The sequence below is a fragment of the Lagenorhynchus albirostris genome, chromosome 10, assembly GCF_949774975.1.
Source record: "Lagenorhynchus albirostris chromosome 10, mLagAlb1.1, whole genome shotgun sequence".
NCBI classification, from domain to species: domain Eukaryota; kingdom Metazoa; phylum Chordata; class Mammalia; order Artiodactyla; family Delphinidae; genus Lagenorhynchus; species Lagenorhynchus albirostris.
In genome coordinates, this window is record NC_083104.1 from 102,768,248 (window position 1) to 102,786,939 (window position 18,692).

Sequence of the window (18,692 nt, forward strand, 5' to 3'; positions counted from 1 at the left end):
TAATAAAATCATGTTTAGGAATACAGCTTACGCCTGCTTCTGTTCGAGGCTTTTGTCTCCACCTTGGTCCTATTCCTCGGAAACTAGTACGTTTACCTCCATGCTGTTACTGAGAAGGGCAGATTTTTCTTGGTACATTTCCTGATTACAATTATAGTCCAGAAGCGACTGATTTTCATAAATGGTTTACATCTGACAATTTTCCCGGTCCTGTTATTAGTTTTCTCAAGGTACACAATCAGGCGGAACTTTGTTTCGTCTAAGATGTAGTCGCTACACGTCTGGGCTCAGAGATCTGTCCCTTCTAGGTGTGCCCGCCCCGCCGTCCCTCCAGACCCACGCTCCACCCTTTCCGTCCTGTTTTACCAGGGAGCATCTGGCAGGTTCTGCAACGGGGGCACCAGCGAGTCAGGCGGTAGGGGGCGGGGTCAGGCACTCACCTCCTTCTCCCACCCTCCCCCCACTCCTGCCAGGACGTGCAGCGGAGGCTGAGTCCCCCCTGACCCCACCCCGTCTACGTACGGCCTGCCCACTCTGGTCAGAGGCCAGACCTTGAGTCCTGACGGTTGTGAGCTGCAAACCTTAATTATCCTGATTAGTCACGGCGATGGACTGACCCCATGTCTCACTTCAAGTCCTCCCAAGCCCCCGCCCGCCGTGCAGTAAAGGGGTCGTACGCCGGAGACACAGCAGCACAGTGCCGAGCCCGCGGACAGGACGGCACCTGGCAACGCACTGGGCAGGTCCCAGCGGGGACAAGAACCCACCTCGCTTACGCGGCAGGCGTCTGCAGGGCTCCAACGGCAGTGGTCATCCTCTCCCACTCCAGGAGGATCTCCGAACTGGACCCCAGTAGAGCTGGGGGCCTGGGTCCCACGTCACACGCAGAGACCAAGGGGACACACACACACACACACTGCTCGCTGGGAGACTCCTGCCCACGTGGCACCTAGAACGCAGAGAGCAGACTTTTCCTCACTTGGCGAGAGAACAGAAGAGGTTCTCTGGGGCTCTAACCAGCCCAAGAGGAATAGCCCTGAAGACCCTGGCTTCCAGGGTTTCCAACAAATGGCTCCTTGAGGATCAAAGCCACACCCCGTGCCCCGTCCCCGACCCATGCTCCGAGCTTTCAATCTGCTCTCGAGCTGAACGCGAGCACACCTAATCCAGGGCTGCTGGACATCTGAGGAAAAAGTGCTGCGAAAGAGGCCAAAACGAACAGAAAAAACCGTGGAAGCAAAGAGAACGTGCAGGGAGAAAATTAAAAACAAACTTGATATCCTCACAGAGATAAGTAACCACCAAACACACGCAGGCTACAACAAAAAAAAGACATTACCAAAAAAGTGAGCTCTCGGAAATTTATAGCACGATGATGGCAAAGAGGAAAAATAAAGTTGAGGAACTCAGGGAGAAGAGCAAAAAGACAAACGATGGGAAACGAGGAAAGAAACATATACAACGTCCAAAGAGCAAAGCTCCAGCGGCTATTCCAGAAAAGACGGACCAGAGAGGGTGGAGGTGAGAAGAATCCACAGGTGAGAGCGGGCCTCTGCGTCCCCCCCCATGAGCTGGGGGACCCAGGGCAAGTTAGTCTCCTTACCCCGAAAATGTGAATAAGGGTACTTAGTTTACCGGGTTATTACGAGGATTCAAATGAGCAGTCCCTGCAAAGCGCTAAGAACCAAGCTGGTGCCTATCATGACCGCAGTAAACGAAAGCCACCGCCAGCTCCTCTTTCACACATACAAGCCACACACGACCTGTCACCAGATTTTATTGGCTCGTCCTTCAAGCGCCCTCATCACCAGACCAGCCGCACCATCTCCGCCACCACCGCTTGCGCACCAGCACTGCCCAGGCTTCACAGACGCCGCCTGGCCCTTGGCCGCCCCTCCTCCCTTCCGTCCTCTCTCCGGACCACAGCACAGGTGACCCTCACGACACCTAAGTCCCACCACATCACTCCTTTGCTAGAAACCCTGAGTAGAAGCCAAGTCTCCCACGACCAAGAAGCCCCCACACCGTCATCTCCCGGCGACGCCACTATCTCTGCTCACGTGCTGGACTGGCCTCACCGGACACCGAGCCGGCCAGGCACCTTCCCGCTCAGGGCCTGTGGACTCGCCCCTCCGTCAGCCTGGCAGGCCCTCCTCCGGGCCACACTCCCCCTCTCGTTCTCGCGGAGGTCTGCTTGGCCACCCGAACATCTGGACCACACCCACTCCTGTCTTCGTCCATCCTGGGGCAGCACTTCTTCCTTAGCACTTATCCCGCTGCCATACTGAAATGCTCTTTTCCACGCTGTTTCACGAGCACAGGATTGTCGTCTGTTGTTGTTGTTTGTTCACTTATGTTCCCAACGAGAGCCCAGTGTGAGGCAGGCACTCAGTGTTCACTGAATGAAAAGAAAAGAAACTTTCCCAGGACTCAAAAGACCTGAGCTTCCAGACTGAAAGGCTCCACCTAACGCCCAGGAAAATCATCGCAAACTTTCCGACCCCGGGAACAGAGAGAGACTCGCTCGGCCTGCAGAGGTCAAACTTCTCGACAGCAACGTGGGCAAGAGGGAGGCAACTGGCAAACGCTGCCCACCGAGAACTTGTTCCCAAACCACCAGGCGAGTCTGAAGGTAGAGTAAGAGCACTTCCAGACTCTCAAGGTCTAAAATCATCTTGCCTTCCAGGCATCCACGCTCCTTAAAGCGACTGCAGGATCTGCACCACCGGAGCAGAAGGGAGAGCACAGGATCCCGAGGTCAGATGTGACACACGGATGGAGCAAAGGTGCCCAGGAGGGGTCACAGCGCGGGGGAGACCACCGACAGACGAGTAGATGGTAGTGTCCTTGGGAAAATGGGTGTCAAAGGAGTTGGAGAAGAATCAGTGAAACGGAGCAGGGCCCTACGGTCCTTCCCCCCACGTCCTCAGCCTGCCTTTTGTCTGGAAAAACTTTAGGCAAAGAATAAGCTTAATCAGAGAAGCGAGAAAACGCAGAAACAAAGAAAAGCAGCCAAACAGGACAAGACAATAGTTGAGTCGTTAAGCGCAGTCAAGGCCCTGTAGTTCCTCCTCAGGGGCCACAGATGATATTCTGAGCCACATCCCGTGAGCCATCTTGCAGATACTGAAACCCCACCAGGTGGAAGAAGTGAACTGCATGATGACCAGACTGTAGCCGCGACACAAGCTGCCACAATTCTGAGAACTGGCCTCAAGGAAATGGGAACCAACCGACCTTGGAACTGAAGACTAACTGCACTTCATCAAGATGACGCCGGTCAGAGCACCGCGTGGCCAATATCAAGACGCCTGTCAGAGCTGCCTGTGCTGTTTCTGCGTGTAGCCCCCTCCCTCCACCTATAGAAGCCCTTGCCCCCTGACTGTCAGGGGGGAGTCGGCCTTTGGACACGAGTTCACCCTCCCCCAACCCTGGCTGCCGGCATCGAAAATAAAGCAAACTTTCCTTTCCACCAACCTGGCCTCTTTATTGGCTTCTGCACAGTGGGCTGCTGGACCCCCCTTTTGGTTACATCAGCAGTGGATACAGAGGAAACGAAGCTCTGTATGTGTGTGTGTGTGTGTGTGCGCGATGTGTGTGTGTTGTGTGTGTGTGTGATGTTTGTGTGATGTGTTTGTGTGTTGTGTGTGTGTGTTTGTGTGTGCAATGTGTGTGTGTGATGTGTTTGTGTGTTGTGTGTGTGTGTTTGTGTGTTGTGTGTGTGATGTGTGTGTGTGTGTGTGTGCGCACGTGCGGGGGCATATTCAGCTTTAGCAAACACTGAGGCAAAACCGGATATATCATTTAGAAACACGGGGCTTCAAGCGTCTGGAGAAGTGGGGAGGCCCGGGCCGGGAGGCTGCTGATCCTTTCAGAAGCCATTTACAATCCTTCAAAATGGTTAGAAGTTAATTTTCGAAAGATACACGGACTTCCAAACTTTCCAACGTCACCTATGAAAATGTTTCTTTCATGGCGTTTACCTACCAAACTGTGATGGTGACAGATGCTGGTACCTTGGATCCCAGGTGGAAAAACAGGCAAAAACTGAAGTACTTTGAAATAGTTTTATTGGCTCATAAGACCTTTGCATATAAAAAAAATACCCAAAACACTATGCAGTATTAAATCACAATTACATTTCTTTGCCAATTGAAACTACCCAGAATATACATTTTTTAAAAGAAAAAAACCCTACAGAACTGAATTCTGAAATGACATTATGACTTAAATACTATGACAAAATAGATAATCCCTCCTAACGTTAATTAATTGCACAAAGCTGCCAGACCGTTTCATGAGCATAATGTCGCACAGGGTGCAAACGAACACAATTTCGACGCCACACGTTCGGCTGAAGGAAGCTTCCCCCCTCCAGGAACGCTTACACCTCTGGCATGAAAGGTCGGCCTGTTGTAACGCCCGCCAGGCCACCCACCGGCGATCCAGGGCCTCCCCTCCCTGGCCCAGCCTCCGAGTCAGCACCGCCGCTGCTTAAAGAAATCCACGCCCCTCAGTTCTTCGGGCAGGTAGTCCTGGTCTGCGGGCTCGCTGTACACGGGGGTGTACTTGTAGCCCTGGCCGTAGCCTAGATCCTTCATGAGCCTGGTGGGCGCGTTGCGCAGGTGCAGGGGGACGGGGGGCAGGGGCCCCTGGTGGCTCCGCAGGCAGGCCTTGACGCTGTTGTAGGCGCTGTACACCTCGATCGACTTCGGGGCTCGGGCCAAATAGACGACGCACTGGGCCAGGAGCACCTGGGCGAGAGGGCACCACTGTCACAGAGGCGCCGCCCCGGGTTGGTTCTGAGAAGACCCCGCCCCATCCCCGCCCCAGGCTTTGACTCCCCCGCTTTGCCCACAGTCTGGATCACCCAGGACAGAAAGAAGACATTCCTGCTTGAGGCGAGAGGCTGAACCAGGCCACTGGTTTTCTTTTTTTTTTTTTTTAAACTGAAGGAACATTTTATTACATGAAATTTTTCTTGAAACCCTAATATATAGAGCTAAGCAGAAGCGGCCCTGTTTGTGGGTGAACCTGCGGAGATTTCCTGTTTAGCCCCTCTGACACTTCTGTCCCCAGGAAACCCCGGGCACCTCCTCGGCACTCAGGACTCCCCCAGTTTGAACACATGACCCTGCTGACACCCGAGGTCCCCTCTCTAGAGTCTTAAGCTTCTAAGATGCGAGTGAGAAAGCCAAGCAGCTTCTTCAGTGTCCCAGGCACCCACGGTGAGGGACCACGAAGGGACACAGCGTGAGAGCAAGGGACCGATCTGCAAAGAACGGAGCGGGTTCCCTTACCTCGCACTCGGGCATGCCTATAAAGTGACAGCCTTGGTAGGCGGCGACTGCTTGTGTTAATGCAGACGGGTCGGCCAGACCTGCCACACACACAGAGACAAAGGCACGTGTAAGTCGTAACGCACACCCCCATCCTGACCCATCACTGCCTGCAGACTTTGACCAAAAGAATCCACTCAGCAAAATCTGATCTCACTAGCATACTGGAGACATTTACTGAGTGGGTACTGTGCAGCGTCAAGAATTGTCTCCTCATGGATAAAAACTCTACTGCTAGTAGGAAAAACAGGAGACTACGTACAACCCACATAAGGAGCCGAGGCCGTGAAGACAGCCACAAGGACGGACACATTAAAAGCAGAACATTTACTAAACCAAAGCAAGGTAGAGCTTTCTGGTCGTTTTCTTTCAATAGTGTCCAGAATCTTCCATCTCCTTCTCAGGAGCTGTCTGATGGAACCAGACACCTGACTGCAAAGCAAATTTAAAATGTTTCTTTTATTTCAACACAGGCACCTCAGAGAGACTGTGGGTTTGGTTCCAGACCACTGCAATAAAGTGAATACCGCAATAAAGCAAGTCGCATGAAATTTTTGGTTTCCCAGTGCACATAAAGGTTACGTTCACACGCTACCGTCACCAACGGCATTATGTCTAAAAATACTTTATTGCTAAAAAAATGCTAACCATCATCTGAAGCTTCAGTGAGCCAATCTTTCTGCAGTAGCGGCATCAAAGATGACTTGTCACACATCTCCATAACAAAAATATAACGGAGGTGAAGAAGTGTGAAATACCACAAGAATTACCGAAGTGTGACAAAGACGCCACGGGAGCAGCTGCTGTGGGAAAAAGGGTGCTGCCAGACCCACCTGACGCAGGGATGCCACAAACCTTCACTTCGTAAAAAACGCACTATCTGTGACACGCAGCGAAGTGCAGATGAAACGAGGGGGCCTGTCCTCCTGCGTGGTCCATACCGCAGAGGAAGCAGAAAACGGTGACTCTGGGAGACAAACACCCTGAGCACACCCCCCGCCCCCCGGGAATAAGCGGCTGTGCTCACACTGACTCTCCCCCTCCCCACCTGCCCCACACGGAGCCAAGGGATTCCCAGGCCGAAAGGCAGCAGCACCGCTGGGCCCGGGCCCCCCGTCACTCACCCACGTCCTCGCTGGCAAACCTCACGAGCCGCCGGGCCACGTACAGCGGGTCCTCGCCCCCCTCCAGCATGCGCCCCAGCCAGTAGAGGGAGGCGCTCGGGTCCGAGCCCCGCATGGACTTGTGCAGCGCAGAAATGCAGTTGTAATGCTCCTCTCCTGGACACCAGAGAGCACCGCTCAGCCGTGGCGGGACGTGGGGTCCGCGCCCACACACCATCCGAGCCACGCGCTCTCACTCGGCTGACTTCAAGGAAGCCTGAACTAGCGCGGGGCCCAGGAAGGCCTGAGGAGAGCGAGGTGGGACTGCCGCGCTCAAGCTGCCCGGTGACCGGTGTGGGACGCTGAGCCTGGATGTGGGCGCGAGGCCCGGCAGTGCGGGCCCGGCCCACCGCAGACACGGAGCACGCAGGACAGCTCTCCTCCGCCCGCCTCGCCGACTGTGAGCGAGGAGGCGGCCCCGATTCTCCCCCGCTGCAGAGGTCCTCGGGTCTCACACTTCTACTAGGTCCACGATGAAGGTAACACGGTCGAGGCCACGGGCTCTGGAGCCAGGCGGCCTGGGTTTAAATGCCAAGCGCACCGGCCACGTGACCGTGGGCAAGTCTGACCCCGTCTGTGTCTTGGTCCCTCACCTGCAGAATGGGTGCAACACCAGCTAGCTCACGGGGCTGTATTCATAACGGCCGCCAGGCACAGGGCAAGCGCTGTAGGCACGTGTGTGAGTTGGACGTTCTACGCTAGCTTCTATTTCTGCTTTTACCATACACCACTTTATAGCCTAGAATTCCACACTATCTGTGTAGAACCTCAATCTCAACGCAGGGCAGAGAACCTGTTCTCATTTGGAAATCTCTTCACTCTGACACAGAAATATCGGAGCTAGCTACCAAATCCCATATATGCTAGATGACATGAAAAGAAATAATTAAAATCCTGGGGGTGGCGGTCTTTGTCTCAGCAGAGTTACAAAAAAGGCCAAGAGTACCAGTGAGCAGGTTCCAGGGCGAGGCCGCTATCATCCGTATTTATGGAACAAAGCCTGTGAGAGGATGACTCTCTAGGTTCTGAAGTGTATGTGTGTCTGCCGACCCACTGTGGGTGGGGATGTGACAGCAGGGGCGGCACGGAGGGGAACGCTTCTAGAATGTGCAGGTTCTCAAGGCCTGGCCCAGGCGGGCAGCGAGAGCTGTGGAGAACGGGGGTCCCCGTTGTGCGTGGCTCCCCGTGATGGAACATGACCCCGAGAAACAGGAACCCCCGGCTGGGATGTGTCTGACAGCGCGCGTGCGTGTGTGCGTGCACGTGCGTAGGTATGTGCTGCAGGGGTGAGGCTGGTGACCGTGGGGTGGGCTGGCGTGCAGGCAGCGCCGACACGGGGGAAGGTCCTGTCCTCAGGATCTGTCAGACTTGGATTTGAGGATGAGTTTTAGCACTTGCTTTGTGAACTCAGGCTTTGCCATCTGTAAACTGGGGTAACATTAATAGTTACCTAACTGCCTAAGGTTTTGAAAACTAAAAGACAAACTTCCACGTTAGCTACCGTTACATTAGATGGCAGCTCTCTGGTTTTTACCTGACAGTCTGATGACACATGAGAGCAGTTCCACGGGGTCCCGTCAGAATGAAGTATCACCTTAGTACAACCACAAAGGAGAAAGACCAGAGCCTCCAGAAACAACGGGAGTCCAGCACGTGGGTGCATTTCTACCTCTGGAAATTTTACATTTCATTCACATCGCCAATCCTTGCACCTGGCCAAAGCGAAGCAATGCTCTACACCCAGAATGGCTTACTGTCCAGATTTTCTGAGCATTCATACCACTTCGGGGCACAAAGTGCTGGGGGCTGAGATGCCTGGGCTGCATCGGGACGGAGACGGGAGCGGCCATGACAGGCCTCCAGCATGTCCCGAGTGCCCCCAGTCGGCCGAGGCGCTTCCCAGAGGCCACATGGCCCACTTGGTGGCCTCATCAGGAGGCCATGCCCGGAACCACTCATTGCCAAGCTTCCCCCATGTCCCGCCCCGGACAGCTGAAGGAGCTTCCATCACCAAGAAGCATCTGGAAGCACTGCAGACACGGCACGCAGTGACAGCTCGAGCCATCAGCTTCCTCTCAAAGGTGTAGAAGGCTACTCCGGTTCCTGCCGTGTGACTGCCGAGAATCACACAGACCCAGGTCTACCCTACAGCCTCATCTGCAGGAGACTCTCTTCAGCACCCGCGTCTTTTATAAAAAGGCACAAACGGGCTGTGCTTACGACATTTAATATTGCCAGGTCAGGAATTTAAAAAGAGCCGGGATCATATTTGGTACCTGTAAATACGGTTCTATGAAAACAGATAAATACACACGTCAACTTTAATTTTTTAAAAAGCTATTATGAAATGAAAGCACCAAGTTCTATGTAAACTTAATTTTGTGTGAAGACTCTAAGAATTAAAGATTCTAACTCATTTAGCTAACTCTAACTGAACTGAGCTCCTGAAATTAGAGGCGCACCCAACTTCCCGCAGTTTCATCCCCGCTCTCAGGGCCGCCCTGCTGTGCACCCGAGGAACTGGGAAGCAGGTTTGCGACACGGGGCTCTGGGCGGGAGGTGCCTCTATGACCAACACGGAGCTGCCCGGGGGCCGCACAGCTCGGGCGGTCACTCACCTGCTCGGTCGTACAGGATGTGAGAGCGCTGGAGGCCTTCCTTCACGTCGCTCTCGGTGACCAGCACGCGGCTGGGAGGGTAGCTCTGCCCGCTCTTCTTCCCGAACGCCTTCCTGGCGCTCAGCCTGGCCAGCACCGCCAGCTGCAGCCCGTTCAGTCCGGCCCGCGCGTCCCCGTCACTCAGGCGGGCCAGTGTGTCCACTGCCTTGTCCTCTATGAACACGGAGGGCCTGCAACACCACCGAGAGCGCGTCACACGTGGGGGACACGCTCACCCCACAGCACTCTGTGACCTTTTGTCCCTGCAAGGCCACTAACGAGGCACCCGAGGTTCAAGCCTCTGCCCTGGATCCCAAACCACTGTGTTAAAGCGGGTCCACGGTGTCACGCGGGTTGGCATCAAGACTGAGAACTGCCTCGCCCTGGAGTCGCGAGGTGATTTCACTGGACGCTCTGCCCTCTGCATCCGTGGGTTCCGCATCCACGGATTCAACAGCTTTGGATGGAAAACGTCAGGGGGAGATTCCAGATGGTTCCAAAAGGCACAGCTTGAATCTGCTGCATACCAACAACTATTTACAACAGTCTACGTGTCACTTACATTGCGTTAGGTATCACAAGTCCTCTAGAGATGATCTGAAGTATATGGATGTGCTCAGGCCCTATGCAAACACTACGCCATCTTGCGGAAGGGACCTGAGCATCCGCCACCCTCGGATTTTGGTATCTGCTGGGGCAGGGGCCCTGGAACCGTTCCCCCGCAGATACTGAGTGACAACTACATAGGCCTACACGTGTTCCTTATTTTACAAACGACCCACCAGGTCCCCAGCCCCTCTGGGCACAGCAGGACCCAGAAGCAGGGCTCTGGGATTTAGGCCTGGGGCATATGCTGCCACGGGGGTACTAAGCACACACGGACCTTCGTAAAGGAGGTCTAACCACGACTCCTTTTCGACTCTAACTGAACTACTTTTCCTATTCCCAGTCTAGTCACACAAGATGTGTGACACATCTAGTTACCTAGAGGGGTCTTACTCTTCCCGGCTAGGCGTCAGCTGCGCGTGCGCAAAGCAAAAAGTAACCGTTCAAAGTGACGGCTCACCCGTGTCGCCGGCAACCTTCATCAGCTGCTCCTAGGCAGCCGCTGGGCTGGGCCAAGGCGGGGAGTGGGAGGTGGCCACAAGAGGGGCCCAGCTTGTCTACGAGGTCCATGCAGAGTTCCTGACCACACACCCACCCCCCCTCGCTCTGGTGAACAGCCTGAACGACCCCGGTCTGCACCTCACTCCCTGACGACCCCGAGCCCCTGCCCCCTCACCAAAGCCAAGCCTTCTGGGGAACGCCTCCCACCCCAGGGGTTAGCTGCGCTGTGAGTGACTCTCCCAGGACCCCTCACAGCTGCCTGGGCCCCAGAGCCGTGCGAACCGCCTGCAGGGCCCCCTCTTCCCTTCCTCATCTGACACTCACCACACACACCAAGGCCACCTCACTGGCTCTTTATAAAGCTGACGGCCCGCTCCTGAAGCAGATTTTTTTTTTTTTTTTTTGCAGTACGCGGGCCTCTCACTGCCGTGTCCTCTCCCGTTGCGGAGCACAGGCTCCGGACGCGCAGGCTCAGCGGCCATGGCTCACGGGCCCAGCCGCTCCACGGCATGTGGGATCTTCCCGGACCGGGGCACGAACCCACATCCCCTGCATCGGCAGGCAGACTCTCAACCACTGCGCCACCAGGGAAGCCCTGAAGCAGATTTTTGATGATTTGGAAAAAACTAGACAACCCACACTAAAGAGAATGTGTTGCACAGGCCCACACCAGAGGGGGTGTGGCAGCCCAGGTATGCCTGAGAGGGAGGGCAGTCGGGGCTCGGTGACGGCACATCATCTGTGTGTGTGTATACATGTGTGCATGTGTGTATACATGTGTGCGTGTATATATGTGTGTACCTGTATACACGTATGTGTACGTGTGTGTATATGCATCTGTGTGTGTTTGGGGGGGGCAGGGAGACCCAAACGGCCTGAACATCTCATTTCAGAACTAATAAAAGCAACGCATTCCATCTCCTTGGAAGGCTTCCTAGCAACAAAGAGCCCGCAGGGCCATCTGCAGGAGGAAAGGGATCGAGCCGCAGCCCTGAGCGAGTGTCACCTGGAGTCGGGCCATTTGGTGGTGACATGCCGTCTCTCCACCCCCGCCACCGCCGGGCCGCGAGGACGGAAATCATGTTTCATTCTTTATGAATGTGCACTCCACATCTGCACAACGAATGGACTAACTTCAATCTTCCCACAATCTCAGAGTGAAACATGTATTTTTAAACATGGTGACACATGGAAAGTACAAAAAAACCAAAGCCATAAAAACCCCTTATCCGTACCACCTAGAGAATGACAGCTACCAGGTCATTTGCTGGATCTGCTCTATGGGCCGTCCACCCACGTCTCTGTCAACCTCGCTGGACCTGGGTGGTGTGACCTGCAGCTCCGGACACACCGGGTGGCAGAGAGAGCCTTCTGAACACCTTGTGAATTTCTATCCTATAAATATCCAGTCTCGTTTTTAAAACAAAATTGGGGCCATACCATATAGCGCTTACAATCTTACTAAAAAAATTATTACTTTGAAATACAAGCAAGCTACTCAGAACTCTGAATATTACTTGTTTACCAAATGGGATTATAAAAAATGTAAACACCAGCAACAAAGGGGTAAAGTCCCCTGTTGCTCTGCCACCTTCAGGTCAGGGCTCTGGTGCACGCACCTCCCGCCTGTGTGACTGTCCACCGGATGCACCGAGAGGCATGAAGTGCTTTGGAGCAGAGAACAGGCAGACGGGTGGCCTCACACCCCGGCCCTCCCGCTGCTCCCGCGTTTCCACACCTCCGCACGGGCCTCGCTAACTATGAGAGAAGCCGACTAGCAGACTGTGAGCTAGCCTTTAAAAACAGGGACAAGTTTTACGTGGGTGGAAAAGGAAATCCTTCCTTCGCTGTTTAGACTCTTAACCAAAGTCCACACTGTTCCACTGTCACCCTGTCCATCAGGTCTGGAGTCAGGGGACGGGAGGGCACCCCCCCCCCGGCCGCCAGTGCGCCACAGCCCCTCTTCCACGTGAGCCACACCCCGATTTCAGCCCCGCCCAAAATGAGTCTTTGTAAACACAAATGAATCTGTCAGCACCTGGGCTCCACTAACCAAGGTGCCACTTGGGACAGTCACGCGCCGAGTCTCTGATGGGAACCGGCTGCCAAGAAAGCCGCACAGGACGGCCAGAGGTCCCTACCGCCGCCAGTCCACCCCGACCCCCGCTGACTCCAGCCAGCTTCTGAAGAGGAATAAATGCGCCAGAACACCTTGAGATCTCAGGAGAGGGAACGGAGGAGGGTCACGCGAGAACAGAGGCAGGGACGCGCGCACCGCCTTTGGCAAAACCCCTCAACAAACAGCCACCACCGCACAGATCACGGGGACCGTGCTCCGGCTCGAGAGTTTAAGGCTATTGTAAAACGGAAGCGTACACTTCTACAATGTTTTTCATTTGGAAGTAACTTTCCAAAGTCATAAAAGAATTAAAGGAGGCACAATCTACCTTGGGTAGATTGCCTGAAATTGCACAGCATCCCACAGAGAAATAAGCAGTAGACCATAAACTATATCGTTATAATGTGATTCAAAAAACGGTGCCATAATAAGGGAAAAAATGGTTTAAGTGCACTGGGAAAGATCACATTCCAAAGTAATGAGACCCAGAGAGGAAAGAAGTGACAGCCTCGTCCTCTAGCTGGAGAGCAGCATGGGGTCTGAGCCGGAACCTGGGCGCGAGCGGCAAGGCCAGCGCCATCCTTCCCCCTTTCCTTCCAAGGCCTGCATCTTTGTGCACCTTGTTTTCCTGCGACCTGGAGGATTCTACAGCTGGATGTCTAAGCTGCAGGAGGAGTGAAGTAAGTGAAAAGACGCCTGTTATTTCATGCAGAAGCACATACGTGGCTCAGTTACCCGCTCCCTGAATGACAAAACAATGCTCTGTGACTCTCTAAGGAAAAGGAACACTCCACGGTCAGGGTGACAAGAGCGACGTGTGTCACGTTACAGAGAACTTTCCTAAAATCCAGGTGTGTGGATCTCAGCACAGATTTACTGACTCCACAGCCTCCAGGGCCTGACCCCGGGCACATGCCTTTTCAAACTATATCCCTGGTAAGCGTGATGTGCAGATCTGGTCAAAAGACACAACTGCTAAATTACACATGGAAGCCTTTGGTTCCTAATCCTTTACAAATTAATACAGTCTGCCTGGACACGAAGAAGCACAGAGAAAGGTTAGAATGTTAATACTCACCAGTAGCACTTTCACTCAGTACCAAGGAGGTACTAAGTAACTCCTTGAACTTCAGGTTCCTTCTTCCAACTGGGTTAGAAGCACGCTTTCAAAATCCAGCTCCATCATTCAAGCTGTGTAATCTGGGGCACATGACTCGGCCTTTTTGCGTCTCAGCCTCCTGAGCCAATGACCTATGATGTCTCCCAACTTAACTTCTTGTCAGAACTGCTAACGAGTAGACCCCTGATCGTCTGCACCCTGCCTGCTGCTCTGGTCCTTGTTTCACTTAAACTACGGCATGGCCGTGATGGGGAGGGGATAACCTGACAGTCATCCCGTGAATAAAATAAATAAATGACCCTAGATACACACAAACATGGCACAGAAAGTTGCAGACACATAACGACAGCCAGTACATGCACAAAAAACACACACACAAAAGTCAGGATTGTTTCCCTCTCAATTTCCCTTTATCACTCGGTTCCGCGAGTCTGCAGTGGACGTGCTGCTTGGAGGAAAGCTGGACTGGACGCACAGAGCGGGCAGCAGCCCTGCAGACCCCGGCACACGCCCCGCACGCAGAGGCCCCTCCTGGAGCTCCCACCGTGGGTGGCGGTCCCGCCTCGGCTCTACCCTAAAGCCACGCAACCTGGGTGCTGATGGGGTCCTCGGCCACGTCCAGGGCTCTCACGAGGCACCACATAGCTCCTCCGGCATCCAAGACAGGAGCGAGCGGCGGAGGCCGGACACACGGGGAGGGGCAGCTGAAACCCACGCCCCGAGCCTGAAATTCGGTCTTGTGCTTTAATCGTCACAGAGGAGCAGCCCCAGAGCAGTGGAGGTGAGGGTGCAGGCGCCAGCCCCAGGCAGATGGGCCTCGCCCCCCAGCGCTATGGCTGCTGACGCGGGACCCCGGGGCGGCTGAGGAATGCGCCCTAATACAAAGAAGGTAAAACCTCTGCCCCAGGTAACCCAGCCAGTCATCCACGATACACACCCCGTGCGTCGCACAGCTCTCACAGTACAGAAGGAGATCACCAGGAGAAAAGGGACAGCCTTTAAGGCATCATTTTCAGCTAAAATTTCTTTACTTTCACGGAACTGAGTTTGACTTCTAGAGTGCTCAAACGTCATCCTAAAAAGACTTAAGGAGTTTTATGGTAATATTTATACTAATTCTTAGTGTCTTTAAAAAAAAAAACTGCAAGAACAGGAAATTGGGATCTGAGCATAAACTTCAAAAGATTCATAAGGTAAGTCTATCCTGTGAAGAAAATAATCAATAAGGCTTCTCATGGTCGGTCTTCCAAGCCTTAAAAAAGAAGTGTGCTAGGAAAAGACCCAAATCTGTCAGCACAAAAGCAAACACCCAAGAACTAAAGCAAGGGGCTAAACAGTTAAAGCTGGAAGAACTACAGATGAGCCCGCAATGGGCTCTAATGCGCATGTGAAAAGCCAGGAGCCCTTTGCAGAGACAAAGCCACACCTGTCTGCCTGTCTGTAACCCAGCACTTCCCTCCTCCATTCCCGTCTCTCCTAGGAGGACATTTCTCCACCCCGCCCCTCCAGCCCCAGCCGGGGATTCTCCGGGAGGTGTCACCCCAGGGCCCTGCCGAGCCGGAGTCACTTACTCAGAGCCGCTGTTGCTGCCGTGGCCCAGAGGGTCGGCAGGGCGGCTGGAGTCCAGGACGTGGATCCCCAGGGAGTTGATCGCCCGCATCAAGACAGTCACCACAGCCTCCACCGGAAGCTTCTCGAGAACGATAACCCGGCAGCGGCTCAGAAGAGCAGCGTTGACCTGGAAGGAGGGGTTCTCCGTGGTCGCCCCAATCAGCGTGATGGTTCCACACTCCACGTGAGGAAGGAACGTGTCCTGATCGTGGAGGAAAACAAAAGAAATTGACCCCCGTCGACACCCTGCAGGATCCTGGGTAAGTCGGCTGTTCCTTCCTTTTCCTAATTCTGCGCTCAGGATTAGGTTAGGAACTTAGACTCACCGTGAGTCCTGACGTTTAAACACTTACGAAAATTGGAAGCTTGACCCAAAGTGGTGTTTCTGATATGTATAGCTCAGAAGTATACCAACAATTTCATTTATCAGATAGAGGAAGCATTTTCTGGTCACCAAAAAAAAAAACGCTAAGAAAAAGTGAAGGGACACAGGCAAAGGAGAAGGGCTGAGGGTCTAGGCTTCTGCGGACGGAGAATTACCATCACCCCCAGCCCCGAGCATTTATGCAGTGACCTCACGGGCTTTACACTCAAGTTAGCATTCACAAGGACCATAAGAAAGTAAAAAGAAGTGAACATACCTGCTGGGACTTATTGAACCGATGAATCTCGTCAATAAAAAGGATGGTTTTCCTCTTGAAAAAGCGCTTCTCGTTCTGAGCTTGTTTGATGACGTCGCGCACGTCGGTTGTCTTGGCGCTGGTCGCCGACAACGTTACGAACCTCACGCTGTGTTTCTTGCTGTTGTTAGCTATGATGTGGGCCAGCGTGGTCTGCGACAGAGGGCAGAGCGTGGAAGCTGGTGAGATGGAGGGACGCGCACCTAGGCTGCCGCGGCAGCGTTCACCCGCGGCCTGAACGCTGAGGCGCGCTCGGCAGCAGATACGCTCGGAAACAGCGCAGCGCGCTTCCAAGTGGAAAAGAATGTTACAAAGAAAACAGGAAAGCAGCTGAAAGTTCGCCGATCCTGATCTCCTCTCCTTGGTGTCTAACCCCATCTGATGCCTTCCTGGGGACGCTAAGATCTCTGGAACCCCCGGAAGGAGCAGTCACCTTGAGGCGGCAGAGCCTGGCGACAGCCGTGACCTCTCCCAGCCAAGGACACAGCACCACGGACGGCTGAGGCGCAGACCCACGGGGCTGGCGGGGCCACATCCAAAAGCTCCGCAGGGCCGCTCAGAAGAGGAGAGCCAGCCCTTGAACTGAGAGCCCAGTGATGACCCCCGGCGCTCAGGGCGACCCCCGCCCCGTGGGACTGTCCACTGAGGACAGAGACGGAACAGCAGCACCGCGACGCACCGCGACCCTGTCAGCGCTTCCCGGGAAGCGACGCCCGGCGCCTGGCATTTAGTGGGTGCTTGATAAACACACACACGCTGTTATTAACTTTATTATTACTGTCAGCAGTGAAGTATAGCAGTTAAGGACGGAGGTAAAGAAAAACGGAAGACCGTGTCACGAGGGGCAAATGTGCTCCTGAACGAGTGGGAAGGGGGTGTTCTGTTTTCTGAAGTCGCACAGCACCATCATGCACTGCGGCTGCTCCTCTGCAAGCCCGGCCACAGGCCACATCTGCCTCGCTGTGACCGGCGACCAACCACTACTCTGAACGGTTCGGCCCACTGGCTCTCCTGCCAGGCATGCGCTCTGAGCGCCCCTCCGCAGGGGCGTTTTTCTTGCCATCTGCCTCTACGCCCGCCACCTGATTAGCTGTTCTGACCGTCTTAAGAGCTCTAGGGAATCACTAAGAATGCTACCGCGTGCTGCCATGCTTCCTGGGTCAACTCCGATTGTTCCTGGCTTCAGAAGCTCCAGTGCAAACAAGAAGGCACACCACGAGCAGGACGCACTCTAGGAACTGGAATAAACGGAGATGCGATTAAGCTGTGGGAGACGAAGCTGGAAAGAACAACTGGAGGAAATCCGTAAAAGCCCTTGTGCGCTGAGGGCTCTGGGCCCGCTCACAGCTCTGAGCCCCTTCGTGCCTCGTCCTGGGCTTTGCTTTTCGCTCCCTCGTGCTCCTCTCCTCCCTTTCCCTGAAGACAGGAAAATATGTATTTCAGCACCTCCTCGCTTTCTCTTTTTTCCGTCTAGCTCCTGTCTCTTTAGGGCTCCTTCCCAGTCTCCCCAGCGCTTTTCCAGTGACGTGTTCTCTAGACCCCAACATCCTAAGTGCCCTCCTCTGGGCTTGTGCCCGCCCCTAAGAAAACACTGGCCACCAAGATGCACCGATGTTGCTTCTTTAAAGGATAAGCCATCCTAAGGACAGTTATGGAAACGGCGGATGAAGGCGGCTCGCAGGGGCAAGGAGTTCTCCTGTCAGTCCTGTTAAGCGAGCACAGTCTCAAGTTTTAACGAACACCCGTCTGCTGAAAAAACCAACGGCTACAAGGAGCCGGAAGCAGCACAACAGAAATTCTACAATTCCCGGCTGCTGGCTGCACACCTGACTCCACCCGCCCCCGGAACAGGATGGACCACGGCTCTGGGCGGCCCGCCACGGGAGTCCCCCGATTCCCGCGCACCCCCCGCATTCAGACACCTTCACTCTGTTAACGCCCGGAGAACGCGCCTGCGGCCCGGGGGCGCTGCGGGGCGGGCGGACGCGCTCACCTTGCCGCAGCCCGGTGGCCCCCACAGGATGAGCGAGGGCACCTCGTTGGCCTCGAGCAGCGAGCGCAGCAGCGTCTCGGGCCCCACGGCGCGGCCCTGCCCCACGAAGTCCTGCAGCGCGTCGGGCCGCATCGTGTCGGCCAGCGGCTTCCCCTGCAGCAGCTGCCGCACTTCCTCGGCCGCGGGGACCCGGGCGTGCGGGCGGCCCCCCGGGGCCTCGAAGGTGGCGGCGGCGTCCGCGTCCCAGCGGCCCGCGTCGTCCTCGCCATCTGCGTCGCCCGCCGCCTCCTCCTCCTCCGGCGCCTCCGCCTCGTCCCAGCTCCGCGGGGACGCGCTGCCCGCCGCCGCCGCCGGCCGCTGCCCCGCGCCCTTCCCGCCGGGGCTGCCGGGCCGCGCCACCGGGAAGTCGGGGATGAGCCGCGCGCCGCTGGGCGTGGGCGGCGCGTCGTAGCTCTCTCGGCTCTCGGTCTCGCCGCCGTCGTCCGGCTCCTCGGCCTCGCCCTCGCTGCTCTCGGCCGCCGTCGGCGTGGCCGGCTGCTTGAGCGCGGAGCTCTCGGACGGCCGGCGCCGCTTGGCGCGGGGCGGCGCGGGCTCCGCGTGGCCCGCCGGGTGCAGCAGCAGGCAGCGGTCTAGGTGCGAGTTGATGTGCGCGGCGGGCATGGTCTGCTGGCACACGGGGCACTGCACCCGGTGCAGCTGCGCCAGGAACGGGTCGTCCTCGGGCCCGCTCACCTCCATGGCGGCCGCCGCGCTAGGCCCCGCGCCGCGCGACCCTCGCTCGGGGAGGCGGCAGGACGCGAGCGGGCCGGCGGAGGGCGCCGCTCATGCCTCACGTCCGGGCTGCCCGCGTCGGCCCGCCCTCGGCCGGCAGCCCCGGCGCCTCGCGCGGCGCGCCGGGAAGCA

The 18,692-nt window shown here is 55.6% G+C and overlaps 1 protein-coding gene across 4 annotated transcripts; it reads right to left on the minus strand.

The window, feature by feature from the left end:
* Positions 1-4,053: 4,053 nt before the first annotated feature.
* WRNIP1 (WRN helicase interacting protein 1) lies at positions 4,054-18,676 on the minus strand. 4 transcript variants are annotated; one of them, XR_009543088.1, is made up of 8 exons: positions 17,790-18,676; positions 15,758-15,949; positions 15,077-15,318; positions 9,121-9,350; positions 6,464-6,619; positions 5,988-6,306; positions 5,301-5,380; positions 4,696-4,754 (listed from the first exon to the last, which is right to left on the minus strand). XR_009543088.1 is itself a non-coding variant. In XM_060163820.1 (7 exons), the coding sequence occupies exons 1-7, from the start codon at positions 18,525-18,527 to the stop codon at positions 4,479-4,481; spliced, it is 1,914 nt and encodes a 637-aa protein (XP_060019803.1). In that variant the 5' UTR covers positions 18,528-18,666; the 3' UTR covers positions 4,054-4,478. The 4 variants fall into 4 exon arrangements, 3 of the variants coding, with proteins under 3 accessions (XP_060019803.1, XP_060019805.1, XP_060019804.1); XM_060163820.1 differs by lacking the exon at positions 5,988-6,306 and having other exon boundaries at positions 4,054-4,754; positions 17,790-18,666; XM_060163821.1 differs by lacking the exon at positions 4,696-4,754 and having other exon boundaries at positions 5,303-5,380; positions 6,195-6,306.
* Between the last annotated feature and the right edge of the window lie 16 nt (positions 18,677-18,692).

Bases quoted from the DNA above. Each gene is read 5' to 3' on its own strand.
- WRNIP1 (XM_060163820.1), bottom strand. From the start codon at position 18,527: ATGGAGGTGAGCGGGCCCGAGGACGACCCGTTCCTGGCGCAGCTGCAC. The intron at 15,950-17,789 runs GTGAGCGCGTCC...CCTCTGTCGCAG, and splicing joins GGCCACCGGGCTGCGGCAAG to ACCACGCTGGCCCACATCAT. The intron at 15,319-15,757 runs GTATGTTCACTT...CTCCACGATCAG, and splicing joins GGTTCAATAAGTCCCAGCAG to GACACGTTCCTTCCTCACGT.